The sequence below is a fragment of the Lagenorhynchus albirostris genome, chromosome 5 (assembly GCF_949774975.1).
Source record: "Lagenorhynchus albirostris chromosome 5, mLagAlb1.1, whole genome shotgun sequence".
Classification (NCBI taxonomy): Eukaryota; Metazoa; Chordata; class Mammalia; order Artiodactyla; family Delphinidae; genus Lagenorhynchus; species Lagenorhynchus albirostris.
The window spans coordinates 142,583,125-142,610,659 of NC_083099.1; the positions used below are offsets into that span (position 1 = coordinate 142,583,125).

The 27,535-nt window shown below is 58.2% G+C and overlaps 1 protein-coding gene across 4 annotated transcripts in view; it reads left to right on the forward strand.

The window, feature by feature from the left end:
• Nucleotides 1-27,453, forward strand: part of PDE9A (phosphodiesterase 9A) — a 96,852-nt gene extending 69,399 nt beyond the window's left edge. The window contains exons 7-19 of one of the 4 annotated variants that reach the window (XR_009540828.1): nucleotides 4,953-5,037; nucleotides 11,081-11,162; nucleotides 12,702-12,776; nucleotides 15,332-15,418; nucleotides 16,624-16,728; nucleotides 16,920-17,002; nucleotides 18,225-18,381; nucleotides 21,477-21,590; nucleotides 22,133-22,666; nucleotides 23,123-23,251; nucleotides 24,714-24,806; nucleotides 25,682-26,508; nucleotides 27,228-27,453. Coding sequence is in view for 3 of the 4 variants with exons in the window: in XM_060150984.1 (XP_060006967.1) it covers nucleotides 4,953-5,037; nucleotides 11,081-11,162; nucleotides 12,702-12,776; nucleotides 15,332-15,418; nucleotides 16,624-16,728; nucleotides 16,920-17,002; nucleotides 18,225-18,381; nucleotides 21,477-21,590; nucleotides 22,133-22,666; nucleotides 23,123-23,251; nucleotides 24,714-24,806; nucleotides 26,436-26,508; nucleotides 27,228-27,238 (1,628 nt within the window). In the remaining variant the exon portion in view is untranslated. The remainder of the gene's footprint in view (nucleotides 1-4,952; nucleotides 5,038-11,080; nucleotides 11,163-12,701; nucleotides 12,777-15,331; nucleotides 15,419-16,623; nucleotides 16,729-16,919; nucleotides 17,003-18,224; nucleotides 18,382-21,476; nucleotides 21,591-22,132; nucleotides 22,667-23,122; nucleotides 23,252-24,713; nucleotides 24,807-25,681; nucleotides 26,509-27,227) is intronic. The other 3 variants (XM_060150984.1, XM_060150985.1, XM_060150987.1) reach the window with 3 other exon arrangements.
• Nucleotides 27,454-27,535: the final 82 nt, after the last annotated feature.

The window sequence follows — 27,535 nt, forward strand, 5'->3', positions numbered from 1 at the left end:
ACATGGAAGCCAGCTCCAGTGCCGCCGTTCCTTGGAAACAGACAAGTTGAAGAGGCCGCTAATTAATTCTCAGAACTCCTACAGGGAGCTGTGTTGACTTCAACTTGAGAGGCTTCCGGTATCTGGCCGAGGGGACACCAATCAGTCCGAGAAGTGTTTTTATTTTGCCTTCAAGTGGCTTGTGGATTGAGGACCATTAAAGGATGGATCCCCGATGACCTTCTTCCCAGCATGTCCTTGCCCGGAATCCTCCAGAACTAGCTCGCATCTCCTCCTGGGGCTCCCGTGTAGATCAGATAATTCATGCACATGGGCATAAATTACCTGGAGGATGGCATCGCCCCTTCACCCCCAGCTCAGGCTCACTGCAAAATTACTAGCGTTTTTACTAGTGGTATTAATTTCTAGCACCAGAGACCTGGGCACTGAAGGAGTGGGATGGAGAGAGCTTGCATTTCTCAGGAGGAAGAGGACGTTAGGGTTAGGGTTCCAGGAGCTGCGGTCAGGTGGCCAGGTGTGGGCAGCGGCCTCCCCGCCATGGCCCACTTTGGCACCTCTCCCTGCATCAGCCCCTGGCCTCCCCACCACCTCCCGGCTGCCCGCTGCCCACAGGAACATGGCTATGGGGGCCCATGCACCCCCGGAGGGGGCCCTCATCCTCCCTGAACTCCACCTGGCTTTGGACGCATCCTTTCCTGGCGCTTGTGGCTGACCACTCCCCGGGCTCCACCCGCCTCTGCGTTAGCGCGAAGGTGGGCGTGGTCACCTCATCTGTGCTCAGCCCCGGGGGGTGTGAGTTCCTAAGAGCCGCCCAGACACAGCAATCAGGGCCTCCCCCGAAGACATCGCAGGGACCTTGGAAATGGACAGGGGAGGCCTTTTGAGGACAGGGGTTCTGCAGCTGGACCTCTCCCGCAGGTCACTTGGGGAACTGGTCATCCCAGCCACTCAGAAGGTCAGCCCTGACCCTGCAGAGCTGCCAGAAGCAAGCCGGCCTGTGCTGCTGGCCTGGGAAGGCTGCCGGGAATATGACTGCCGGGCTGCTCCGCGGGGCCCGACCAGATATGGACACACACACACACACACACACACACACACACCGTGCTCACGCACACACACACTTTGTCTGGTATGTGTGAGCTGTTCGGAGCTGTTCTCTGCCTCTTGAATTCAACGAGGCACCAGCGAGAACTGCCCATCTGTAAACCACATTACATTGATTTGACTTGTTTTAAATGGAATTTCCTGCCTTTTTTTTTTGACCTTCTCAAGTGTATAATTCTTTGGAATCAAATGTAAATTCTGCCATAGCTCTTAATTCACCTTAAAAGCTTTCCTTCCTTTTCTACGAAATGTTTTCCTTCTTCGGGAGGCTGGGGTCTCGCTTAGGTGAGAAGCCATTTCCTAAACACAGGACATCCAGGGCCTCCCCTCACTTCCCGGTTGGAGATGGGCCATCCAGGGGCGCCCCTCCCTCCCGTCCTTCCTTGTTTGCGGGAAGGGCCCAGGCGCCCTGCGGTGGGCACAGGGCAGTCCTGCCCCTGTTCAGCGTTTGTCCCTGCCGGGGCCTGGCCCAGAACCTACAGACTAGAGAGCTGGCCCCATGGGGCAAAGTTTACGGCCAGGTCATGCAAACAACCCAGAAAACTGAAACCAAAGCTTGCTTTTCTTCTTGTCACCGGGGAAATGTGCTTTATGCAAATTCTTTACCAAAGTCCTTGGAGGAAGTGCTGAAACCCGAGGCTCTATTCCTACGTGGCTATAAACAACTTCCAAAGCTCTGCAGCCTAACTAGGGCCTCGCCTGCCCACAGCCAGCCTCTTAGGAGAGCCCAGCGGGTCAGGGGGAGAAGGGAGTAGGACAGAGCTGCCTTCGTGACCTGACCGTGACCGTGCTGTTACTCCTGCCTGCTGAGGCCCCGTCCCCGAAGCCAGTGTCCCTCTTAGAAAATCATTCTTAAAGGTCCTCTAGGGTGGCCGTGACCCCTTCTAAAGTCTGAGGGGACAGCAGCGTCCAGGTGGTGCTCACCCTGCCACTCAGCCCGGGGCTGTGGAGCCTGTGCTTCAGTTTGGGGTTCTGGTCCGTGCCCGCCTGTGTTTCAGGTTTGAGACTGACAAGTGGGAAACTGACATCCGTCTCAACCCTGAGTCCTCCCTGGTGTCAGTGCCAGGACCTGGGGGAGGCCCAGCTCGGACGGCCTTCTCCCTCCCCCAGGATCTTCCACAAGGCATCCTGGTGTCCAGCAAGGCCTGGGGGCGGCAGCCGAATCCGCCGAGCGCTCTCGCTGCCTCCTGGCTTCCGCCCGGCGGTGCGGCTCTTTAATCCCGTGACGCACTGTTTTTCTCTTCCATTGATTAATGCACTCTTGCCATCTCATTACTCACTATCAGTTTCCTTGGCAACCAGGCTGTATTTCATAAACATCATTACAGTAAATTCTATCATTCCGTGTTGCCCAAAAGGCTTAATCTTAACATCGCCCCCGATAAATGGCCCAGGAACCGACCTACATCAGTTTCAATACCACACAATCAAACATCAGGCAGCCAGCAGAAACCATGAGCTGCGAGGCAGCTGCTAACGGGAGCACCCTTGACTTGCTGATGATGGAGAAAAGCAGATGAGAAAACATGATCCCAATTCTGCCTTTTTTAAATTAAGAAAGATAAATAGATCTTTAGATTGCATGGGGGTGGGAGAAAAATGCCTGGAGGGATACACACCAATATATACAATATCAAATGAGTTCTCTGGGCCAATAGAATCATGGATTTTTTTTTTTTTTTTTTTTTTTTGGCTGTGTTGGGTCTTTGTTGCTGCGCGCAGGCTTTCTCTAGTTGCGGCGAGCGGGGGCTACCGTTGGTTGCGGTGCGCGGGCTTCTCACTGCGGTGGCTTCTCTTGCTGCAGAGCACAAACTCTAGGCGCACAGGCTTCAGTAGTTGTGGCACGCAGTCTCAGTAGTTGTGGCTTGCGGGCTCTAGAGCACAGGCTCAGTAGTTGTGGCACACGGGCTTAGTTGCTCCGCGGCATGTGGGATCTTCCCGGACCAGGGCTCGAACCCGTGTCCCCTGCTTTGGCAGGCGAATTCTTAACCACTGCGCCACCAGGGAAGCCCCATGGATAAATTTTTAAATACTCTTCTTTGAGATACTCTATTTCCTCCATTTTCTACAATGATCATAGGTTATTTTGTATTCAGAGAAGTGATGCTGGAAACGGAATGAATGGTACCCGTGGACCCTGCAGGCAGGGCACCGCTACCCTGTTTGGACTCTATACTGCGTGCTCCATCTCTTCCCCAGATGGATCCACTTTTTGGATCCAAGTCTATGCCACATGCCGGGTCTCTTCTCCAGATCTATTCAACTTTCCAAAATTTTCTGCCCTTCACGTGTTAACAACCCCTTCCTGGGCCCCTTCCTGCCACTGGTGTTGAATCTACCATCTGTCCCATTCGCAGACCCGCAGACACAGCTCCGCGGTGGTCCTCTCCTCCTCGGGGTAAGCGTCCTGCAACGGGACGGCGGCCGAGAAATGCCTGAGAGGCCGCGTACGCCTGGTCCAAACGCAAACCGTAAAGGGTGTGTGCTAATGTGCTTTTTCTTGGAAGAGGACCCATGGTTTCATCCACCTCCTAACGGCGTCCGCGATGCGAGAAAGTGCTGAGGGCACCGCACCCCAAAGGAGAGTGTGGGCTCTTGGTGGGAGCACAAAGTACCGATGTCCAGTTCCCTGGCTTCCCCACCTCGCTGGTCCCGCGTCCTGGTACAGGAGGGTGGAGATGGTGTTTGAGCCTCTCCCTTGGCATCCCGCACGGCACAGAAGCAGGTCACCGGGACCAGATCCGAGTATCAGATCCTCCAGATTCCTGCCACGGAAAGAAGCAGTGGTCCCACATAACCTTGCCCCCGCTTGGCCGCTGACACTGAAATGTTTAGAAAACCCACCCAGGGAGATCGTGGTTCCGGGAGGGCTGCCCGGGGGCTCGGCGCTGGGAGAGTTCCCCCAGCCGCGAGCCCCAGAGCTGCTGACAGTTCCTCCGGATGGGAGACGGGTGGAAGCCCACGGAAGTCGCTGAGTTGCTTTGTTTTTCTCTTAGAAATCACCTGCATTTTATTTTTAGCCATATTCCGCTTGATGGAAAGGGGAATGAGTGGCATCGTGGGTAGTATCTTTCTGCATAAAAATCGAGGTGTGATTACCAAGTAACAGAGCTAATCTTTTTTATTTCTTATGACTTGACTCTAATCTGAAAGCCCTTCCAAAACTGGCAGCGTTTCTGAACTAAATATGCATCTGCCAGAGTGAACGCCTTGAAGTTGAACGCTCGCTGGCAGGCGTAGCGCCAGTTCATCCTTTGATGAAAAAAACCATAGTGTTCTGACTTAGGGGACCCGGTGCTGCAGGACCCTGGGAATGTGACCAAGCGCGGGTTCCGCTCGTCCTTCCCCTGGCCTGATCATTTCTCATCCGTTTCAAGGCAGCGCTTCTCCCGGTTAACTGCTCTACCCAGGACCTTCAACTGCAAAGCTTTTGCCTTAACGAAATTTTCATCCTTGCTGGGAAGGCTGTGGTTTTGCTCCCCGAGCGCTTCATTGCATTTTACTACCCTGGGAACACGTACCCCCTTTTTCTTTTGGGGATAAAAGATCCTCTGTCCTCAGCTGGCGCTTAGGGGTACGGAGAAAAAGCAAGAAGTACGTGCGGGAACGGTGGCGATTCGGGAAGCGGGGAGGGGGAGGGGCTTCGTGATGAACAGGCTGTGGCTGAGCCGCGTGGGGGGCGGGAGGCCTGAGAATCGGCGGTGTGGGCGGGACTGGGAATCAGTGCCTGAGCCAGCTTCCGCCCCTCACCCCCGGGGACTTGGGAGCCACGGGCGAGCCCCCAGTTACCAGCCTCCCCAGCCTCCACGTGTATCCATGGTAACCCCCTTGTTTCTCTTGGTCTCCAGTGGAAGGACTGAAAGTGGTGGAGGTTGAGAAATGCAAGAGTGACATTAAAAAGATGAGGGACGAGCTGGCAGCTAGAAGCAACAGGTAAGGTCTGCGCTGGGCAAGCGCGGCGGACGGCCGGGGAGAGCTCTGCGCGGCCACGCGGAGCCGAGAGGGGCCCTGGGGGGTTTTTTCCCTGAAAGCAGAGCTGGAGGATCCCAGCTCTGGCTGGGGTGGGCACCGTCTGGGATTTGCTTTCCGATGACACAGGTTTCTTATCATAAAAGAGAGTTTATGGCAGAGGGAGGCTGGGAGGATGACGTCACAGAAAAGGCCAGTAATCTTCTTGCAGATCAGAGTGTTAGGATTTACGGCCCCAACTTGAACAGAGTTGGCATCGATTTTTTGAAAAGGGGAACGATAAAAGGAGAAAGGCCTTTGGCTTCCAGGGGACGAGTGTCCTGGTGTCCCAGAGGCCCCAATCCCGTGCGGACGTCCCCATAGCACAGAGCGGCCCGTCAGGGGAGCGATGCCAGGTTCTGGACACAGAAATCACTTGTCCCGCGGAATAAGGGTCCCTCCACACATCCCCTGGAGAGCCAGGGTGAGGTGGCCCAGGCTGCCGAAATCCAGGCAAAACATGCCCCAGGCATTTCTTGGAAAGTGGGGTTTGGGCTACAGCCAGACCCTTTGCCGAAACGGTGGTCAAAGCAGATGTTCAGGTCAAGGGGAGAGATGCACCACGCCAGCCAAGATGATGCTGGCGGTTGCACACACTGAGCGCCTGCCGTGTGCCGGGCTGCACCGAGTGCTCTGCTGACGGGCCCAGCTTGCAACTGTCTGCTGTCCTGCGTTGCTTCACGCCCGTGGTCCAGAGACCGCGTGGTGACGGTGTGGCCCGTCACCCCCGGAACGCCACGCCACTAAGGAGGCTGAGGTTACAGCTGGGGCTCAGCAGGATTTAACGGGACTAATGAGCCTGCGAACGGCCCGTGCAAGCGCACCAAACTGGCTCACGAGGCCACCCAACATCTTGAAGGTCGTTTCCTAAGTTTTCAAAATTGAGGGCAACCTGCTTACTGCAGAGCATGGCTGCATGCAAGGGCCTTCGGTGCAGGAGGGGGAGGGGAAGCTGGTGGTCGCAGGGGAGGGGCGGGGCTGGCGGCCTCAGGACGGGCTCGGGGACTAGCCTGACGGGCTCGGGTGCGTGGCTTCCGGGGACCACGCCCCGTTCGTGGCCCACTCACTTGTCAAGTGTTTTGGACTTCGGGATGTCTCATCCCATTGGATTTGGGGGAAGTCGGGCCAAGGAGTCCGTGACGACAGAAAATTGTGAGTGAATAATTCGTCCCCACCGTCCCTGAAGCAGAAGGCTCTGTGGGGTCAGGAGGCAGATCCCTCACGTGAGCCAGCAAGTGCCCTGGAGTTGCCCGCGCAGCCCCACGGCTGGGCCCCGGCTCAGCGGCTGGAAGGAGGCCCCTGGTCACGGTGTCGTCCTCGGGCTCAGGATCTGGACAGCTCAGCCTAGCCCTCTGGCAGCCACGTGCTGGACCTCCGTCCTGTGGCCAGTCCTAACACCCAGGGGAGATAAAGCTAGTCGGCCAGGCCCTGTCCCGGCCGCTCTGCGAGCAGCCTCAGACTGGCGGCCCGAGGCCGAGGGCCGTGTCTGCTGTGGCGAGCGGGTGGTGCCCTGGGCCCCGTCCCCCATGTTCCCTCTGTAGGGTCGCCTGCAGCCACACAGCCCACAGAGCACTTGCAGGAGGCGGGGTTCGGGTTTGGGTTTTGATTTGAGGTATAGTTGACTTACAGTGTTAGGTTAGTTTCACGGGCATGATGTAGTGATTCAAAAGCAGAAGGTGTTTTACAATGAGGCCTCTCGTCCCTTCTCAAATGATTCAATCCTGCCACCTGCCCAGAGCAACCGGGGTGAGTCAGGAGCCCCGCCCCCCCGCTGGTCCTGCCCCGCCGGCCGTGTGGCAGGCACCCCCCACCGCCCCTTCTGTAAGAGCCAGGCTGGGGCAGGGGCAACGTGATGCCCCTGCCGTGCTTTCTGGCGTGCACTGCCCTGCGGGTCAGGTTGCAGGAGAAAAAACAGAATTTCGTCCAGGTGGTATTAGTTTCCTGTAGCTGCTATAACCAAGCACCACACACTGCAGGGCTGAAAACAACAGGAATTTACTTTCCCACAGTTCTGAGGGCCAGAAGTCTGAAATGAAGGTGTCAGGAAGGCCAGGCTCGCTCTGAAGGCTCTCGGGGAGAACCTGTTCCAGGCCTCTCTCCCAGCTTCTAGCAGTTGTCAGCAATTCTTGGGGCCCCTTGGTTTGTAGAGCATCACTCCAGTCTCTGCCTCTGTCTCCACATGGCCTTTTTTTTCGTATGTGTCTGTCTCTGTGTCCAAATGGCCCTTTTTTAAAAAGACACCAGTCATATTGGAGTAGGGGCCACTCTAATCCAATCACACTTGGTGTGACCAGTCTTAACTCATTACATCTGTTACAGCCCTATCTCCAGATGAGGTCACAGTCACAGGTACTGGGGGTTAGAACATCCACATATGATTCCTGGGGGACACGATAGGCCATGTGGAGAAGACCTGCCCGATTTCAGAGCACAAGGGAAGCGAGATGTCACCTGCAGGCACCCGTCGGGGCAAAGTGGGCAGAACCGGGGCTCATCAAGTAATGAAGCCTCTTCCACGCCCCCCACCCCCCCGCAAGAGGTATCAATATGTTTTTGGGACTCACAGCGCTGTGGTCCAAAGAGGAGGCTTCCCTGTGCCCCAGCACTTCTAGAGGCTTGTCTTCTCAACAGGCAGTTTTCAAAGCAGCTCATGTAGGTGAGAGACGGGTAATTGTGCCTCTTCAATCGAAAACAGAATGGGGTAAAGTCTCTAACAGTGCTGACACATTGCGAAAAAAAGAAATGCAGCCTCCTGGGCTCAGGGCTAATCCACAGCAGCGACACCCACCTGGGACGCTGGCCCGGGAGCCTAGCACCCCTTTGTGCCCCATACAAACAGCCCTGCCCTTTTCTTTATGGAGAAATTAACTCAGGTGGAGGATAAGCTGCTTGCACTGCCCCTCGGCTCTGCTGACGGCTGGGTTCCCTCTTAATCGTGCAAGGGGGCCGTGCAGTCATCCGGCATCCTGGGACCAGGCTCGTTACCTGCGGGGCAGGTCGCACAGCTGAGCAGCTCTTTCTGAGGATGTCCACCCAGCCGGGCGGTGATCCTGCCTCTCGGGGGCGGAGAGGGGAACAAAGGCACCTGCCCGGCTGAGCTCAGGTCTGCACCCGCTCGGGTGGCCAGGGAGCCTGAGGCGATGGCCGCCTTCACCCCCGCACAGGCACACCCCAGCATGGCCTCGGAGCCAGGGCTCTGCGTGCACCAGAACCGCCTTTCCCCAGGGAATAGGGATGGCCGTTGGGTCAGATGAGGCGCAGACCCACAGACACCCTCGGAACGGGCTGCGCTCCCCTGAGACACAGGCCTTGGGTTTCTCTTGGCTTTTTCCCCAAGAGGACAGAGGGAGGATTGCCCGCCCACATTCAGGGCAGGGCCCGGCCCCGCCGAGCACGTGGGGGCTGCAGGAACACGGGGCGGCATCTGAGGGCTCTGGGATCTGTCATCTCTGCTTTCATCCCAAACAAATGGCCTTGACCACTGGACTGAGCCCCAGGAGGGGGGAGGCTGGGAGCGCAGAAAATGAAACAGAAAGAAAAGAAAAGGCACCATGCCAGCTGCTCTGTCAGCTGGAGGATGCTGGTTCCCGTGGCGACGGGCCGAAGAGGGAGCAGGCAGGGCTGCCTGGCCGCGGCAGGACCTCCCAACGCTGGGATTTTCAAGGAAGCCGTGGATTCCAGCAGTCAGATCATCTTCGGTGGTGGAAGCTTACACAGCCCTCCTGGGAGAGGCGCGGGACTGACCTGCACAGCATGTGTGTGCATGTTTGTACAAAAGAGGTTAAAAGCGGAAAAGAAATAATGACGATGCTACCTGTGCTCTTAAGTCACAGACCAGGTTCTCACTGCTCAGACGTGCGTGTGTACATGGGAGTTCTCGTTGACAAGGGCGACCACGGAAAGCGTTTGGTTGGCGCTTTTTCTTGGTTCATTTTGTTACCCTTCTGCTAAATCTGTCTTAAAATCCCACTCCATGCACGAAGCTGTCTTAAGCAGCTCGGATGATTTCACAAGCATCGGGTGGAGGGAAGGAACAGCGGCACGCCAAGAAAGCCATACTGAGGCTCTTTTCCCAAAAAGGAAGCAGACGTATTATTCTGAGCTTGCAAGTGGCATAGCCACCTTGTCATACCTCCAGACTATACTGATGAGGGGGGCAAGTCAGTAAAAATAACAGCGACCACGATGCTCCCAGACAAAACCCAGTCCTGAGCTTCCCAGGTGTTCTTCCACGCCCAGATAGCCGGTTTCGAAAAACAGCTACGAGATACTGTTGTAATTTTTTTTCATTTCCAACACTGTAAACAGTCAGTAGATGAAAATGCAGCCTCAGACATTTTTGCAGAATGTCTGCAAATGTCACCCACCCAGTGAGTTCTTTTCTCCTCATTCCGTGGCCAATTGTTTTGCAGTACCTTTCGGGACATACTGTAGGCAACGTTTCTTTTTCCCTTTTCATCCAAAATTCCCTCGCTTCACATAATACTCACAATTAAAGATGACATCATAGTCCTCCCCGTTGAAGTACCATAATGGTTTAAATTATTTCCCATTGGGGGACGTTCCGGTGGCGTCTAGTTTGGTTTTGTGTTTTTGCAGCAACAGATGACACTGTGATGAATACCTTCAAGCTGTTTGCTTACGTCTAATTCTTTGCTTACGATAAATTCTCCAGAGGAGCCTCGCAGCTTAAAGGATGTGAATTTCTCTACGGCTCTTACAATACAGTATAAATTGCTCTCCTGGAAGATGGAAGTTTATTTACAGACTGCGTGAGCTTCTGTGCTGGCCCCATCCCCAGCCTGGGAATCTCACGCAAGGCAGGGGGAGGGGGAGGAGTGGGGTGTTAGACCCTCCCGCCACCCCCACTGTGCTCCCTATTTGAGGTGGGGGGACTTCAAGTTCCTTCCAGAGGAGTTAAGGTGCCCATGTGGGCTGGGGGCCCAGGCGCTGCCGGCTCTCCTGGAGCAGCCCCGACCTGCAGTCCCTGGCTGTGACCCCTCGGGCCAGCACACTCGCCCCTGATGTCGGAAGGGGGCTTCCCTCCAAAACCACCAGGCTCCTTTTGCTCTGTTCTTTTGTTTCGTTTTGCTTTTGTTGCCGCAACCCGAGGCATGTGGGATCTTAGTTCCCCGACCAGGGATAGAACCCGGGCCCCCGGCATCAGAAGTGCAAGTCTTAACCACTGGACCGCCAGGGAAGTCCCTGTTCTGTTCTTGATGCCTTGATGTTAAGGAATGAAAAGCAGAGTCAGAGATCAAACTCGCCTGTCAACGTGTGCGTAAGGGGAACAGTTGGGGACATCCTGAACGTCTATCACAGGAGGCGGGATTGATGACCCTATGAGGTCCCTCACGCCCGAGGTCCCAAGGAGGACTTGCTTTTTGATGAGGTCGAGCTCTGTGAAGCAGCAGCAGTGCATTTGTGACATGGTAGTGGAAAAAGCAAGTTGCCAGAGAGGAAACTTGGTACCATTCCATCCTTATCTAAAAGGACCAGGGGCTGTCCGTGTGTGTCCATACCTAGGAACGTTCTGGAAAGGTACCCCAAACTTAACAGAAGGCATTGCCAGGTGTGAGATTTAGAGGAAAGAAGTGGGGGAAAGGGGACTTACTTTTTTTTACTTTGCTTCTGTGGTTTTTGAATTTTTTAGAATAAACGTATTTTGCTCGCATCATTTAAAAGAGATTTTCAGGAGCTTCTCTAAAATGAAGATGCCATGTTTGCTGAGAGCTCAGTATTATCTCAGGAGGTCCAGGCACGGTCTTCGGGGTTTAGCAACAAGGCGTCACTGGCTTTACGACTTATTCTTCTGTAACAAATAAGACCAAAGGGGTTTGTGGGATGCGGATTGGGTTGGGTTTTGCGTTTTTCGGTCTTTCTCCGATGAGGTCCCCGCAATCCGCCGCCCAAGCGACACCAAGTCCAAGGCGGCAGCGCCAGAAACAATCTTTGCTTTTCCCTTCAGGACCAGCTGTCCCTGTAAATATAGTTTTTTGGATAACAGCAAGAAGTTGACATCTCGACGCGATGTCCCCGCTTATCCCAAGGTAAGGTGACATCCTGCCCCTGAAGAAACCACAGTCAGCGTCCACAGCCTCCCACCCTCGGCCCCCCTGACCTCCCAACCCGGCCCCTGCCATCTGCACATCTGCAAAACCAGCTCCCGCCCGGGCCCTGGGCTGTGGAACACTGCCGTTTTTCTTAGGCAGGATGTATTTTCTCTCGGACATTTGTTTAGCCACAGTGGTCCCAGACCAAGCCCCAAGAGATCGGAGCTCCTCCCCGGTGTCCAGCCAGCCCCCGTCGCCGACTCAGTGAACAAACGGTTCTCACGTGCAAATGTTACTTGAAAGAACTTTCATTTTTAACTACATTATTTAAAAGCTGCTTCGCTGCATCTCCTGTCCCCGAACAACATGTAGTTGTTGTGAGAAGTTTTGCTTTTTGGTCACAAAGGATTTCTCAGTTACAAGAGAGCCTCAGCCCTTGTTAGAGCAGCAGTGCCCTGCGAACGGGGGTAGGGTTCTTCAGACAGCTGCAAAAGAGGGGTCCAGTGATGGTGGTCCCCCATCTCACAACGCCTGCAGCTAGTGACTGAGCAGGACCCTTGGCCCAACTGTTCTTTGCACAATCTCCCACTAAGATTTGGGCTTCGCAGTGGCCGGGGTCCTGCAGACAGGGCGCCTGGCCGTGCCCAAGGCCGCCACCCCCCCACTGTTCCCACAGCAGCAAAGAAACTCCCAGAGCCTCCCTGCCAGGGGGTTCCCCAACTCGGATACGAAAGACAAGCTAAATACTGTCCAAGGTTTTCACATGGACACGAGTGCCCTGCCCTACAGGAACGCGTGACCCACACCTCAGGATCTGCCCCAGGGAGTCACGAGGCCCAGCTTAGGCCCAGAAGAAAAGGTGGCAGTCCTCCGCAGTGGTTCCTTTTAAAAAAACAAACGGAAAGACCTAGGAGACGACTGTATCTAACTCCAAAACACCGTGACTGTCTTGGGTCTAAAATATTCTGTTTCCTCTGACAATGTAACCTAAACTCCGGTCTTCCGTCAAACCAGCGCCTGCCCCCAGCAAGCTGGGCTGTTATAGCCCACGGCTAAACCAGTGACAGTGTCGAAAAGCAAACCTCAAAATAGCTTCTTAGCCACTATTTGAATTTATGCCAAGTAAAAGTTTTTTCCCTTGATTTCACTTTCTTGTATTTTTTAAAGTCCGGTTTCTCGGGATGTCATTAGCATATGCAGTAAAGTTCACCTCCTGCAGTGCAGAGCATTATCAAGTGTAACAGGCTTACGTGGTCACGTACCCTCCACCACGGTCAAGGGGTGAACGTTCTGTCTCCCCCAAGCGCCCCCTCGTCCCCTGTGCGGTCATTCCTGGCGCTCTGCCCCTGACCACCACTGGTGGGATGTCTGTCCCCGTAGTTCTGACCCCTCCAGAATTCTCGTGGGTGTAGCCTTTGAGAAGGTACCCAGGTGTCCTGAGAGGCGGGCAAGAGGAGAGTGGAGAAGGCATGGCCAGCCTTCGTCTCAACGCAGAGGCCCCCATGCGTGCTCACAGTGCTTTCCTGTCCCCTCCAGTACCTGCTGTCCCCCGAGACCGTAGACGCCCTGCGGAAGCCCACCTTCGACGTCTGGCTCTGGGAGCCCAACGAGGTGAGTGCGGGAGCCGCCTGGGCCCGGGACCGGCTTCGGGGACCAGACGGGAGCGGCCCCATCGCTCTTCTCCTCAGCTTCTCCTCTGTCTTCTTTGTCTTTCAACTTCATTCTCCAGGTTGGCAGCCAAACTGCCCCTTGGTGGGCTCGGGAAGGGGCGTCAGGGCCAAGGAGCAGGTGAGCGGCGGGGCCTCGAACCCGGGCTCTGGCTGCTCGGTGCACCCCCTCCGCCCAGCAGCCCCCCGGGCTGCGTCCTGATCCCCGGGCCTGCAGGGTGCGGGCCTCGCGGGCTTGGGGAGGATTTCAGGAAGGAGCTTCCACCGGAGGTGCTGCTGAGAGGAGGCGACCCGGGCAGCTGTGAGGCCTCGGGGACCCAGAGTGGCTTTCTGCAGCAAGAACACACTTCTTTAAAATTCCCCTTTTGCTGAGAAAACACAAACATGGAGATCGTTTTGTTGTTGTTTAGTCTATAATACCAGTTATACCTTCCTCTCTCTGAACCCGGAGAAAACAAAAAGTCCCTCCACGTGGACACGAGGCCACCAGAATCCACAGACGCTTACCAGCTTTTTGGTAACACGGGAGCCCCGGCGGGGCTCACCCACTTGGACGAGATCCGCTGAGCGACTTCCCTGCGCTCCAGCAAAGGAACGGTGCACGCTGAGTGCTCACCGTCCAGGTCGTCGTTCCCCGCCGGGGCCTGGAATCTCCTGTGTGAACCGCCTTCCCTGGCTGGTCTCCCAGGATGAGAGAAGCCCCAGCAAGAGGGGCCAGGAAAGTGCAGGTCCCGCCTCCGCCCCGCCGGGTCCACCCTGAGAAGGGCCGCGTGCTGGCCGGCGCCTGAGGAAAGGCCCTAGGTGACACGTGTGCTCCAAACCGTCCAAGCAGTCAGCACGCAGGGCTGGAGCCGCAAGTTCAGGGGTGGGGGAGGCATTCTAAGTGTGCAGCTGTTACCTGCCACATCGATGCATGATCAGAAATGGACGTGGTGGAGGGGGACCGCGGCAGGAGGAGAAGAGTCACATCTTCCAGGAGAAGCATTAGGACCTCATGTCCCAAAAGCTCTCGCTGAGCAGGGGACCCTGCTGGCCTGGACGCACAGGAGCTCAGAACACGCAGCCCTGCTTCCAGCAGGTGGCCAAGCGCCGCTACCGAGCCCATCTCACTCTCCCCAAAGTCGTTTTGACCTCAGCAGCCCACAGGGAGGAAGAGCAAAGCTGGGGCCCTGATGGTGGAACCCCCGCTGTTCCTGTCTCCTTGGGGCACCGGCTGCTCGTGGCCAGAGAGGGAACACCACCCTCACGTTGAGAGGTGGAAGGACCCACGCATGCGGGATGCGAAGGCGGCCCTCCACACTCGGGATGTATGTGCAGCCGCCATCAGGGCGGGGGTGAAAGGAGGGACCAGCCCCTGCCAGTGGGCTCGGCCCGTGTGGCCATCCGCCGGCCCAGGCCCTCGCCAGCACACCTCCACGACCCCGGGCAGCCTGGGAGGGGTCCCAGGGCTTCCGAAAAGCACCTAGCTGCCCACAGTGGCAAACCAGAGGTGCTCAAAGACGGGAGCCCTGGCCTCTGGGGATGCCATGAACTTTGGAGTGTGGATGGCAAAGGTGAACAGCTACAGGGACACACCTGAAAGCTTCAACAGCCCGCCTGGCCCCCAAAACTGCATCTGGCCACCCAAGAAGCGGCTCGCACCCCGAGAACATCAGGGCTCCCGGGTGATGGTGGTTCACCTCTCTCCCTTCAAGGGGGGGTGACGCACCCAGCGTCACCCAGGGGCCCAGCATCCTCCGATCGCAGACCAGGCGGGGAGGTGACTTCCCGCTGCTCTGCTCTCGCGGGCTGACCTGAGTGCTGCCCCCGACGCCGCGTCTGCCGAGCGCGGGCTCGAAGGCCGCGGGGCCTCTCGGTCACCTCGCGCGTGCTCCGCGCTCAGCCTCATCCAGCTGCCCAGCCCAGGGCCCGCCGCAGCGTCAGCGCGAGCAGATGCTCAGACGCGTCACTCCCGCTCCGAAGCTGCCACATAAGTGGCACCAGATGGTTTTGTCTGCCGATCGCCTCCGCCTCTTGACTCTGATTTCACAGCAAATATTTCAGCTCCTCGGGGTTGCCCGCAGCTGCGAATAGGCTGGTGGGACGGGGCGCGGGGCTGTCGGACCCACAGCCCCTCTGGACGGCAAAACCCTGGCTGGGCGCTCGTGCTGCTGGCAAAGCTGGGGTGATCCGGGCAGCAGCCGGCCGGCAGCCTGGACTCCAGCCGTCCCGCTCTCACCCGGGACCCCGCAGTCCCGGCGCTCTACCAGGGCCTCCTTCAAGGCCCCCAAACTCTGACACCCGGCCTGCGTGTGTGCCGTGCCCTCGAGGAAGAGCCGTGTGTGGTGGCCATCAAGGACTTTCCGTCTGGGACATCATCCCAGTTCTGGGCTGGGCTGGGCGTGGCTCCCAGTTTCCCCGGTGGATTCTCTGCGCGGCTAGAGAAGCCACCCGGCCCGCCCTGAGCGCGTCTCCTGGCCGCCCTGGCTGTTGACCGTCCTTCTCCTCCTGTGCCCGCAGATGCTGAGCTGCTTAGAGCACATGTACCACGACCTCGGCCTGGTCAGAGATTTTGGCATCAACCCCATCACCCTCAAGCGGTGGCTGGTGAGTGTCAGGCCCCCCCGTCCCCCCGACACAGTTTCACGGGAATGGACTGTGGGCGCCTTCCTGATGGCCCTGGGCTTCCTACAGACGGAAGCCACGCTTCCATGAGAGCCCTGCGGGGACGGTCAGCCAGTCTCTGCCCGTCCCCCTCCCCCAAAACACTCTCTGCTCTTAGGCCCCTGCTCTGGTGAGCGAGAAAATAGTAAGAACAGGGGAGGGGCAGGTGAAGCAGGTGCTCTAAGCAGCGCGGGCATGTGAGTGAGCGTGTTGTGCAGGTGTGTACATGGGGGGGGGGGGTGCATGTGAGTGTACGTTTGTGTTTGTGGTGTGTGCACGTGATTGTGCGTTCCGGTGCCTGCATACCTGTGGGGCGTGTGCATGTACGTGTGCATGTACACACGTGTAAGCGTATGCACGTGACTGCATTTGTGTGATTGCCAGGGTGTGTGTGTGAGAGAGTGTGTATTTAGCAGCAGATCTTTCTCTTTTTAATTAATTAATTTTCTTTATTATTTATTTTTTTTTGGCTGCGTTGGGTCTTCGTTGCTGCACGCAGACTTTCTCTAGATGCGGCGAGTGGGGGCTACTCTTCATTGCGGTGCGCGGGCTTCTCATTGCGGTGGCTTCTCTTGTTGTGGAGCACGGGCTCTAGGCACGCGGGCTCAGTAGTTGTGGCTCGTGGGCTCAGTAGTTGTGGCTCGCGGGCTCTAGAGCGCAGGCTCAGTAGTTGTGGCGCACGGGCTTAGTTGCTCCACGGCATGTGGGATCTTCCCGGACCAGGGCTCAAACCCGTGTCCCCTGCGTTGGCAGGCGGATTCTTAACCCCTGCACCACCAGGGAAGCCCCAGATCTTTCTTTTTAATAAAATACTGCTCACAACCAGATGTTAAAAGCCTGTGGAAGATTTGATGGTGGCTGGGGACCCAGCTCCCCGCGTATAGACCCCCAGCTCTCCCCCCAAGCTTCACGCCCCAGCGTGGCTCCCCTGGGGACACCTTCCCCGGGGTGGGATCGTGGGGGCCATGGTGTGGCCCCCGGACATCCTCAGGCCCCTGGGCCCCCTGGTGCTCTCACCCTCGGGAAACGGGAGGGCAGTTGGATGAGGGCCAGGTGGGGAGCAGGCAGTTGGCACCAGGAAGAAGGTGCCAGGAGCTGGGGGGAGGGGTGGGCAGCTGGCCACAGGGCGGACCCTCTCGTCTCCGCAGCTCTGCGTGCACGACAACTACCGTAACAACCCTTTCCACAACTTCCGTCACTGCTTCTGCGTCACCCAGATGATGTACAGCATGACCTGGCTCTGCGGGCTGCAGGTGGGTCTGGGGAAGCCCCTTGCCCGGCGTGGTCAGTGAGCAAATGGGCGCCCACCCCCGCCCCGCCCCAGGGAGAGGCAGGTCCTCCCCCACCGGGCCGGCAGCTGGAGGGGCTTCGTCCACCTGTATCACCCGCCTCCCACCCGACTCCAGCCCCCTCCTCACCCCACCCCACTCTCTCTCTGATCCAGGAGAAGTTTTCCCAGATGGATATCTTGATCTTAATGACAGCGGCCATCTGCCATGACTTGGATCATCCAGGCTACAACAACACGTGCGTACGCGGTCTTCTTCTCTGTCTCTTTTTCCCTTGTGAAGGGGCCTCTGCACATCAGAGGTGAACTTTTCAGCTCAACTCTCTGCCAGTTCCAAGCTGGAGCGGTCGGCCAAGGCCTCCTAAGCCCCCAGCTCCACCCCACCTCTTAGGACATGGGTCGCCGCTTGGGACTGTGTCCGGGGCCCGGGCCTCCCGGCGCAGGACCCTTGGAGGTTACCAAAGCCAGAGGGGCTGCCAGAGCCCTCTGCGTCTGCACCGGCAAAGCCCCGACGGCAGCAGGACCTCCCTCCCCCGAAGCAGGCGGGGACGCCCGCACACACGTGGACGGGGAGGGGCAGCCCCACCCCGGTCTCTGGATCTCACTCCCCCGTGGGCAGCCTCCCCAGCCCGTTTCCGACAGGAGCAAAGCAGAGGCAGGGGCTGTGACAGCAAGAGCAGGGTTGTGGACGGGCGGGAGGTGGGAGGGTCCAGGGCAGGTGTGGAGCCAGGAGGACGGGCCAGGCTTTGCTGGAACGTTGGTCCGCTCCCGCCTCTGGGGCGAAGGCCCCCGAGTGCCACCCCACGCGCCTGCCAGAGTCCAGGCCGGGTGGCGCTGCTTCGTGTTCCTAGTGGCACATTGGTGGTTCTATCGAGTTCGTGTATTTGCGTATCGAGTATCACTGGGCAGGTGATGATGCCAGGTCTGCCCGAGAAGCGTGCCGTCGTTTGTCAGGACCAGAGCGGATTCCAAGGTGTGGACGTTTGTGCCCCTCCGAGGAGGCGGCCCCGTGGGCATCCATGCCCTCAGTTCACACTCGGATGACGTGCCCAAGCACAGGCCAGCCGAGGGCCGTGCCCACAGCAGATGACGAGAAAATGCACCCCAGTCCTCCACATACTGATAACATCTGCAGGGTGTCTGCACCCCAGTCCTCCACATACTGATAACGTCTGCAGGGTGTCTGACCATTCTGCGGGCACGCGACGGGGAGGCGCTGAGGCTTCTTGGTGACCTCCACTGTTAGGACTACAGCAACTTGGAGGTATCCAGTTGGAGGGGCAGCAGAGACCCAGGAGAGCCAGGAGAAGGGGGCTCCTGACACGAGCAGAGTGCGGTCCCCTCCATCCCTTCCAGCCTCCATGCACCTCCCCACCCCACCGCCAGCGCTGCTGCCCCGACTCGCAGGTGCCTCTGAGTGCGGGTGCCCGAGGGCCCTTCTGCTCTCTCCTCCAACCCCAGGTACCAGATCAATGCCCGCACGGAGCTGGCCATCCGCTACAATGACATCTCGCCCCTGGAGAACCACCACTGTGCCGTGGCCTTCCAGATCCTCAGCCAGCCCGAGTGCAACATCTTCTCCAGCGTGCCGGCGGAGGGCTTCAAGCAGATCAGACAGGTGTGTGGGGTGAGGGCACGCCCACCGCAGAGTGGGAGGCACCGGGGGGACAGTGAGTCCGACCAGAGAGCAGAAGCCCTCTCGCCCCGTGCCTGAGGCTCCCACATCTCCCAGTCCCCCACCAGGGATCCTGGGGGACCGGCCCTCCTCCCCAGCCTCCTCCAAGGCCAAGTGGCTCCCCGGGAGGAGGTCTGCGTTTGGCACGCATGCACGGTGTTCCATGGACCTGCAGATCACGGCCACCATTTAATTGAACCCTTTGAGATCGGTCCTTTCTCATCTCACAGCCCAGGAAAGTGAGGCTGACACAGGCGAGGTCACTCGCTCAAGGGAGCAGGCCCTGGGCAGACACGTCTGCGGCATCCAGCCCAGCAGAACCCCGACCACTGTCCTCTAGGCCCTGCTCTTGTCCCCTGCAGCCCCACCACCCATTTCAGAAGAGACATTTCTGCTGCTCGGGGCACTTTGGGAAAAGGATGAGGGAGGCCAGCTGTCTGGGGTCAGATGCTTCCAACTCACCAAAAGTGACGCCCCTACACACACAGGAGGTCCCGCTGCACGCAGCCCTGTGTCCCATCCTCTGGCGTCTTCAGGGGAGGGGCGATGTCAGAGAGATCTTGGAGGAGTGAGGTGGGTTGAATGATAGCCACCCCCCAACCAAAAAAAAAAAAAAACAAAAAGGTGTGTCCTCTTCCTGACTCCCCGGGACCTGTGAACGAGTCTTTACAGACATAATTAAATTAGGAGCTTTAGATAAGGTTACCTCAGATTATCCGTGTGGATGTGAAATCCAATGACAAGTGTCCTCATAAGAGACACACAGAGGAGAGATACAGCGAGGCAACAGGGGCAGGGACAGGAGTGATGTGGACACAAGCCAAGGAGCACTGGGGCCACCAGAAACAGGAAGAGGTAGGGAATGGACCATCCCCGGAGCCTTCAGAGGGGACACCTTGGTTTCAAGACTTGCGGCCTCCAGAGCTGTGAGAGGATGCCTTCCTGCTGTTCCGTCCCCCAGCATGTGGCACTTAGAACGGGAGCCGTGTCCACGGCATAGGAGGAGCCACACGCCGCGTCTGTTCGGCGTCTCTGTGGCCTTGCTCCAAGACGCACTAGAGCCCAGGGCCAGGACACAGTCCCCTCCCTCCAGGAGAACTGATAGCTTCACCTTGTCAGACGACAGCAGCCTCGTTCCCCGTCCTTCCAGCTTCCAGGCAGTCAGAGCTCAATCAGGGCTTAATTACCGCCCTGGTGAATCACCGGCTCCGGTACAGTTGCCTCCCCTCCATCTGCTGGCTCTCCATCTGCTGGCTCTCCATCTGCTGGCTCTCCATCTGCTGGCTCTCCATCTGCTGGCTTTCTGGCCTCCCTTCCACGTTCATGGACCCACCCAGCAGGCATACGCATGTTCCACGAGCTGGAGTGAGTCTTTCTGTGAGGCAGGCAAAGGGGCAAACCCTGAAGAAAGGACCCTGCCTTTGTGCCGCCCCGATGGCTGCCGGGTGAGGAGCCCTGCCAGGGACGCGGCCCAGAGGATTCAGGCAGCTGAGCCCCTTTGTGCGTGGAGGGGTCAGAGCAGCACCCCGCTCCCGCGGAGGAGCCGCACCCAGGGGCCGGGGCCCTGCTCATGCCGCCCGCCACGGGGACACAGGCTGACCTTGCCCAGCACCTTACTGACATTAACACTTCCTACGGGTAAAATCCGTTGTCCCAATCTTTAATCATATTTCGTCCTTGAATATTTTGAGGGATAACTCATCATAGGAACAGATCCTTCACTAACAATACAGTTAAATCTTTACCAAGAAATCGCACAACTGAAAAGGCCAGTGATGCCCCTTTTTTTGTTTTTTTTGTGCGGTACGCGGGCCTCTCACTGCTGTGGCCTCTCCCGTTGCGGAGCACAGGCTCCGGACGCGCAGGCTCAGCGGCCATGGCTCACGGGCCCAGCCGCTCCGCGGCATGTGGGATCCTCCCGGACCGGGGCACGAACCCGTGTCCCCTGCATCGGCAGGCGGACTCCCAACCACTGCGACACCAGGGAAGCCCGCCCCCCCCCATTTTTTATCTGTCTTGACTGATTTGAGTTGTGTATTTGATGCTTGTGGTGGTGTTTTCTTGGAAAAGTAGAACACCATACTCAGCACAGAGGTGTGTTCTGTAAATGTTTGTAGGATGGATGGATGACTGAATAGATGGATGGATGGATGGACAAGTGGGTGGGTGGATGGATGGGTGGATGGATGGGTGAGTAGACAAGTGGACGGGTGGGGAGACAGATAAATCGACGGGTGGATGAGTGGGTGGGTAGATGATCATGGTTTCAAATTATGTTATTTCTACTAAACCAATACTGGGTTAACAAGGTCAAAATATTTGTATTAAAAAACTTATTTGGGGACTTCCCTAGGGGTCCAGTGGTTAAGACTCTGCACTTCCAATGCAGGGGGTGCGGGTTCGATCCCTGGTCGGGAAACTAAGATCCCGCATGCCACATGGCCAAAAACAACAAAACAAAACAACCTTTGTTTTATCCTTACCTACAAATTCGTTAATAGAAGCATGCTATTATATGATCAGACTTTGATCGCTCCCAAGCAAGATAAGCACATATCATCACATACAGATTAGATAACAGGAAAAAAATACTCTTGGAAAATAGGTCACTGACCTCCAACAACAAGCTCTGGAAGGAACAAACCATATACCTAAATTACTGCATCAGCGGGGAGCATTTGTCCTCGGCTGAAAGCGTCTGGACTTCGCAAGGAGACACGTGCTGAGCCTGCCCTCTGCAGGCGAACGGTCTTGGCGGGCCCGATGCGCTGCCTTCTCCAGGGACACAGCCTGTGTCTGGCAGCCCGGGGCTCAACCCCCAGCCTTCCACTCACCAGCTGAGGCCTGGGCAGGCTCCCCAGCCTCTCCGGCTCTCAGTTTCTTTATAAAAACGAGGACAGTGGTTCTTAGACACGCCCGTGGCGTTGGCAGGAGGCCCAGATGAAGTGGTGTGAGCAGAAGGCTCTGCATACAGCAGGCGCTCACTGAGTCACTGTCGGGATCGTGCCCCGCGTTCACACTTTGCCTTCGCTCCTCAGGGGGTGATCACGTTAATCCTGGCCACCGACATGGCGAGGCACGCGGAAATTATGGATTCTTTCAAAGAAAAAATGGAGAATTTTGACTACAGCAACGAGGAGCACATGACCCTGGTGAGCGGCTTGTCTTCCCTCTCTGGGGGGCTGGGGAGTGAGCGCCACCCCCAGCTCAGACTGGAGACCGAAGCGCCAAAGGAAAACGTGTAACCTCGCCTCGCAGCGAGGTGTCGGTGAAGCCGGCTTTCCAAGTCCCGGCACTTAGCAGGGAAAGCCCCCCGTCACCCCAGCAGGACCCCCTCTCCTAGTTAAAGTCACCCCTTTCCCATTCCCCCATCTCATTCAGATTTGAAGGTTATAAGTAGGGGAAGGTAAGCCTGCGTACAGAGGCCTGGCCAACACAGGGGAGCTCCAGGCTTGGGGGCAGAGGGCAGAGGGCAGAGGGCAGAAGCCAGGGCCGCCTTGGCATTTGTGGGACTGCTCCCCCCGTGCTGGGGGCGGCAGAGGTGGAGTCCTGCCCTGGATGCCCCTTGGGCCAGCCGGCAGGACTGTGGTTCCCACCCCTGTATCGCTCCCCGGTGTTCAGGTGGCGGGGTGCCGAGGCCGGTGGGCGCCCTCCCTGCTGTTCCATGAGGATCCCCTTTACCCTGTGTCTCTAGCGCACCTCTTCAGTGCTCTGGGGTCCCAGCACTCTCCACCCGCTGGGGTTTTTTTCGTCATCTGTTAAACCTCTGCCTCCAGGCAGTACCGTCTGTCTACACTTTTTACATATTCTCGACATCAAGAAGACACTTCTGAGCTTTGCAGTGTATAGTTTGTATGACAAAACGTCCGTGTGTTCAAGGGGCTTCCCTACTACTGAGGCCCCTCCAGGAAAGATTCTGGCCCTCGGGGGTGCGGGGATGCCCCGTCTTCCCCCTGCAGCGGGAAGTATGTCCTTGTGGGGGGCAGGGGGCAACAATGCTGGGTTCCCCTCCGCCAGCATCACCCGCCCTCCTTCCCTGCCGGCCCGTGATGGTGAGTCCAGACGCACAGCGCTGTGGGATGTGTCCCGTGTTGCACAGCTGATTCCAGATCTCTTCTTTCAGCTGAAGATGATCCTGATTAAGTGCTGTGACATCTCTAACGAGGTCCGTCCGATGGAGGTGGCGGAACCCTGGGTGGATTGTTTATTAGAGGAGTATTTCATGCAGGTAGGAGCATCAGACAGCGTCACGCAGCATCACGCCTCCTGGGCTCGTTAGCCCCTTAACTGGGTTCCTGTTGGAAGCGTGACGGACGGGCCAAGGTGGCCTCCGGCATCACCGCCTCCGGAAGCCTTCCCAGCAGGTGCATGTGTAATTTGAGACACGAAAGACAGGGACCAACAGGAAAAGCTAATGTCAAACTGTTACCACATTAGTGCCCCTGTTACCACTAGTTAAACCCCCTCCCCGGGCCCGCCCCCCGCACGACCCTGCAGGCCCAGCGGGCACCTAGTTCGCACTTACGGCGTCCCCATCGTCCCACGTGGTCACGAACGTGCGTGACGCGGGTGGTTCCGTTGGCGTATTAGCTGTTTCTCTCTTCCTCTCAGACGATGATCCTGGAAGCCCCCAGATTCCACGGGTGTTTCTTTCTTTAACGTGTGTCCTCTGCCTTCCCCGCAGAGCGACCGCGAGAAGTCGGAGGGCCTTCCCGTGGCGCCTTTCATGGACCGGGACAAAGTGACCAAGGCCACGGCCCAGACTGGGTTCATCAGCTTCGTGCTGATCCCGATGTTTGAAACGGTGACCAAGGTGAGTGACCCAGACACGTGTGCACACACATGCACAGGTGCATGCACACTCACACGCTCGCACGGACACACACGTGTGCACTGGCCGCCTGCCCTGCCCCCCGGGCAGCGACCCAGCAGCAAAGCCGCCCCACCCTTGGCCACCCTCCCCCATGGACACCGCCCCACCCTTGGCCACCCTCCCCCATGGACACCGCCCCACCCTTGGCCACCCTCCCCCATGGACACCGCCCCACCCTTGGCCACCCTCCCCCATGGACACCGTCCCACCCTTGGCCACCCTCCCCCATGGTGTCTCTGGGCCCCCCCCCAGGGCCCCGCTTCCCAGGGCACCGGCCAAGTCCCTGTCAGCCTTTCAACTCTGCCTACAGAAGCCCCTCTAACCTGCCCCCCACCCCACCCGGCACACGGCTGACACCAGGTTAATCCTCAGCAAGGAGCCGGCCTCTGCCTCTCTCCCGAGCCTTCCATGGCTCCCCACTGCCCCCAGCACAGGGCACACAGCCCCCCGGCCTCCCAGGCCCTCCTGTCTTGCAGGACGGCCCTCAGCTCCTGGTCCTGCCTTTCTTCAAGCCTCCACCTCTGAGCCCACCCTCCATGGCCTGGGCACCCCATGCCCTGCTCAGCAACCTTCCAGAGCTCCCTCAGCACACCTTCCCCCCCGTGGCTCCGTTCCGCCCAGAATTTGTCTCCCTGTCTGCAGCTTCCTTCCTCAGGCTGCGGGGTCTTCCCCGTGGGCACCGGGTGCCAGGGCACAGCAGGGCGATGGTGGCTCCCACAGGTGGCAGGAGCAGGGCTGGGGAAGCACAGGAAGCGCGAGGTGCTGAGGGCTGTGTGCACTGGGCTCCCTGGGGCCCGCCGGGGGGTCTCAGAGTGAGCGGCGAGCCCCTCAGAGCTGAGTCTCAAAGGTAAAGATGCTCAGCAGGTGGCCCCGGGGCGGCGGGAGCCGCAGGGCCAGCCCTGAGCACGGAGTGGGCGGAGGGGTCCTGGGCCACGCAGCGGCGGGACGGGGGCAGCGGGGGGGGGGGGGGTGCGAGCAGCCTCGCCCCTCCCGCCCCGGGGCTGCCAGGGCTCTAGTAGGCAAGGTTGGCGTTTGGAAGATGAGAGTCTGCAGGCTGGACAGTCGGGGGTCCCTTCAAGCAGAGGGCAGGGGGTGGCTTCTGCCAGGTCCGCGAGGACAGTGTGAGAGCGGGAAGCAGGGACCTGGAAGGGGTGGGTGGGCAGCGAGCGGGGGCTCTCCCTCCCCAGGGGCTCCCGGGACTCACTGACCAGTCGGCTTCAAACCTCGGGCACCTTGGGTTCCGCCGCAGCCGAGACCCAAGAGGGTCCACAGGTGCCCCTTGGACAGAAGCACATTTCCTGTGCGGCTTCTCTCCCGGGACGCACGGGACCTGGCACGGTTTTGCGCCAGCGTTTCCGCGAGGGGGACCGGCTGCTGAGAGGGCCCGTGTGTTCCCTCGCAGCTCTTCCCTGCGGTGGGGGAGCTCATGCTGCAGCCCCTGTGGGAGTCCAGAGACCGCTACGAGGAGCTGAAGCAAATGGACGCCATGAAGGAGGTGAGCCGGGCTGCGCAGGCGCGGGGGCCCTCCAGATAGGAGCTCGTGCGTCCCACGGAGGAGAGGGGTCAGTGCTCGGGGAGCTCACGGCACGGAACGCACAGAACCTCTGGCAGAGTCGGTGCCCTGTGGTCACAATCGCCCACGGGAAATGCAGAGCATCACAGCACCTCGGCTGCCTGCATGCCCTCAGAGCAGCGCCCTGGCCCCGCGCGGGTCCCTCACCTCCTCCCGGGGCTGACCTTGTGCAGAGGGAGGGCGGCGGAAGAGACGCTTCCCCCGGCACGGGACAAGCCACCACCACGACCTGGCCACAGGGCTACCACGTGGCACCTCGAGGAGGGGCTGGGTCTGGCTCCAGGCTGCTGTTGGGACTGATCCTGTGTTTCAGGGAGGTCCAGTTCATAGGCTCAGAGCTGGGGTAGAGGTTTTCAGAAAAGCCCCAGAAGCTGGTCTGGCCAAGGCAGGACCCCAGTGTGTGCAGATGTGCTTCAGGTCCCCCTGCCTCCTGGGACCCCTGGGACCTCCCCCCGTGACGTCCAGCCACTTGAGTGTGGCCTCCCTTCCGTCCACCCTCCCACCCCCTCTCTCCGGGGCCCGTCCCTGCTGCCTCGGGCTTGGTCCCCCTCTGGCCTTGGCCGGTGTCCCCCCGCACCCACCCAAGGGCCCCCTCTGTGCCATTTGTCCTCACTGCGGGCAGGGCCCCGCCCCGTCTTTGCAGCCAGGAACTCCCACCGCGCCCGCTGAGCCTCGGTGCGGCTCTCGACCTCCTTCGTGTACAATGCCGCACACAATATGGTGCTCGGTAAATGCTGATGGGTCGACGGGCAATCCAGGCCGGCAACCAATTCCTCTACTCGGATTCTTCCCCCAAGAAGTCACAGACGGGGCTTCCCTGGTGGCGCAGCGGTTGAGAGTCCGCCTGCCGATGCAGGGGACGCGGGTTCGTGCCCCGGTCCGGGAAGATCCCACATGACGCGGAGCGGCTGGGCCCGTGAGCCATGGCCGCTGAGCCTGCGTGTCCGGAGCCTGTGCTCCGCAACGGGAGAGGCCACAGCAGTGAGAGGCCCGCGTACCGCAAAAAAAAAAAAAAAAAAAAGTCACAGACGGGTCCTGAAACTCCAAGAACCTAAGAGCAAAAGATGCAGAGAACAGATGGAAGAGGCGGTGTCCCCCTGCCGAGCCCCCTGACAGGAGGGCTAAAGGGGCCTGACTCCCCAGGGTCAACTGAGAGCCATCGCTGCGAAGGCCTCAGTCTCCAGGTCCCAGGCCAGCCGCCTAGAAGGGCCGTTAGGACGCTCCAGTGCCCCTTCCTGTTCCCAGAAAGAACAGACCCACAAAAGAGGTGAAAGGGTCTCGGACTTCGCACCCGCATCCACCAGTGCGCTGGCGCTGCACCTGTGGCCATGAGTGCGAGGACAGTGGCCGTGTGCAGTGGGGCCTCTGACCGCAGGGAAGGTGGCCCGTGCAGAGCTGTTGTCCGGGAAGCTCCCCCAGGCTGTAGACCCCAGTCTCCTCCCGCGTCTTAGCATCTGCAGCCCCGGGAAGGTCTTGGGCAGACGAGCAGTCACTCACTCACTGTTCCTGGAGCTTGATTTTTGCCTTCCGTATCCTCTGTCCTGGTTACAGCAGAAGGCTGAGAGCCTGACACCTGAGAGCACCGCGTCAAGAGAGAAAAGCAGAGATGGGGGAAAACGTGAAGGTAAGGCTGTTCTGAACGGTGTCTCAGTGTATACGGTAGTCCAGACTGCAATGGGGATGGCGTGGAAATCTGGGAAGGAAGGAGGGACGGAGGGAAGGAGGGGAGAGAATCTGAATGTATGAATGTTTTTAAATGAAACGCTTCTCCCTTGCATATAATCTTTACAATTAGGCTCTGAAAGGAGCCATGCCTTAGAAAAAGATCAATGATTAGCATAGGTACTACTTTTCAAAAAGAAAGTCTTTGCTTATGTCGCTGTAAGCACTTCCTGCGCGCTTGCATTTGGAACGGGTAGAAGGCAAACCAGCCCATTCGGCCTCCGCGTGGTAAGGTCACACCACACACGTGTATGAGGGTCACTTGGGAGAGCCTCGCTTATAGAGCAGTCAGGGTACAGGGCATGAGAACTGGGTTGGTTTCATAGAGGAGAGGTGGGTACCAGGCCCTGGCATCCAACAATCCTTGTTCTGAGTCCGGGCTTTGCTAATTACAAGCTGAGTGACGTGCACAAGCATCTCAACCTCTCTGAGCCGCAGAGCCCCAGTCTCTAAACCAGAGGCAATAATCCCATTCCTCTTGCTTTAGTGATGAAACGCACAGAGTGCTGGGACAGAAGAAGTGCTCATTGCCCGTGTGTGAGCCTGTGACATTTGCGGCATTGCCCGCACAGTTCCGATCCCACAGTCACAAACCAGCCGTCTTTTTCCTTTTCCAAGCAGATCATGCCTGAAGAAAGCCGTGTGCTGTGGGCTGCTCTCTGGGCCCGGCCGGCTGGGCTTTGCGGATCGGCCCTGCAGGGAGACGTGGTCCTGAGCATCTGCCACCATGAGATCATGTTTTCTAAGAACCATTTTGTTCACTGATAACAAAAAAAAGGACTTCACGACGCTGTACAGAATTTTTATTTTTAAACTGTCTTTTAAATAATATATTCTTATACAGAAACGGGTACTGTCCTTTTTCTTTGGTAGTGTTGTGTGTCCCGGACTGCTTCTGATATACCACAGGAATCTCCCCCGCTTCCCAC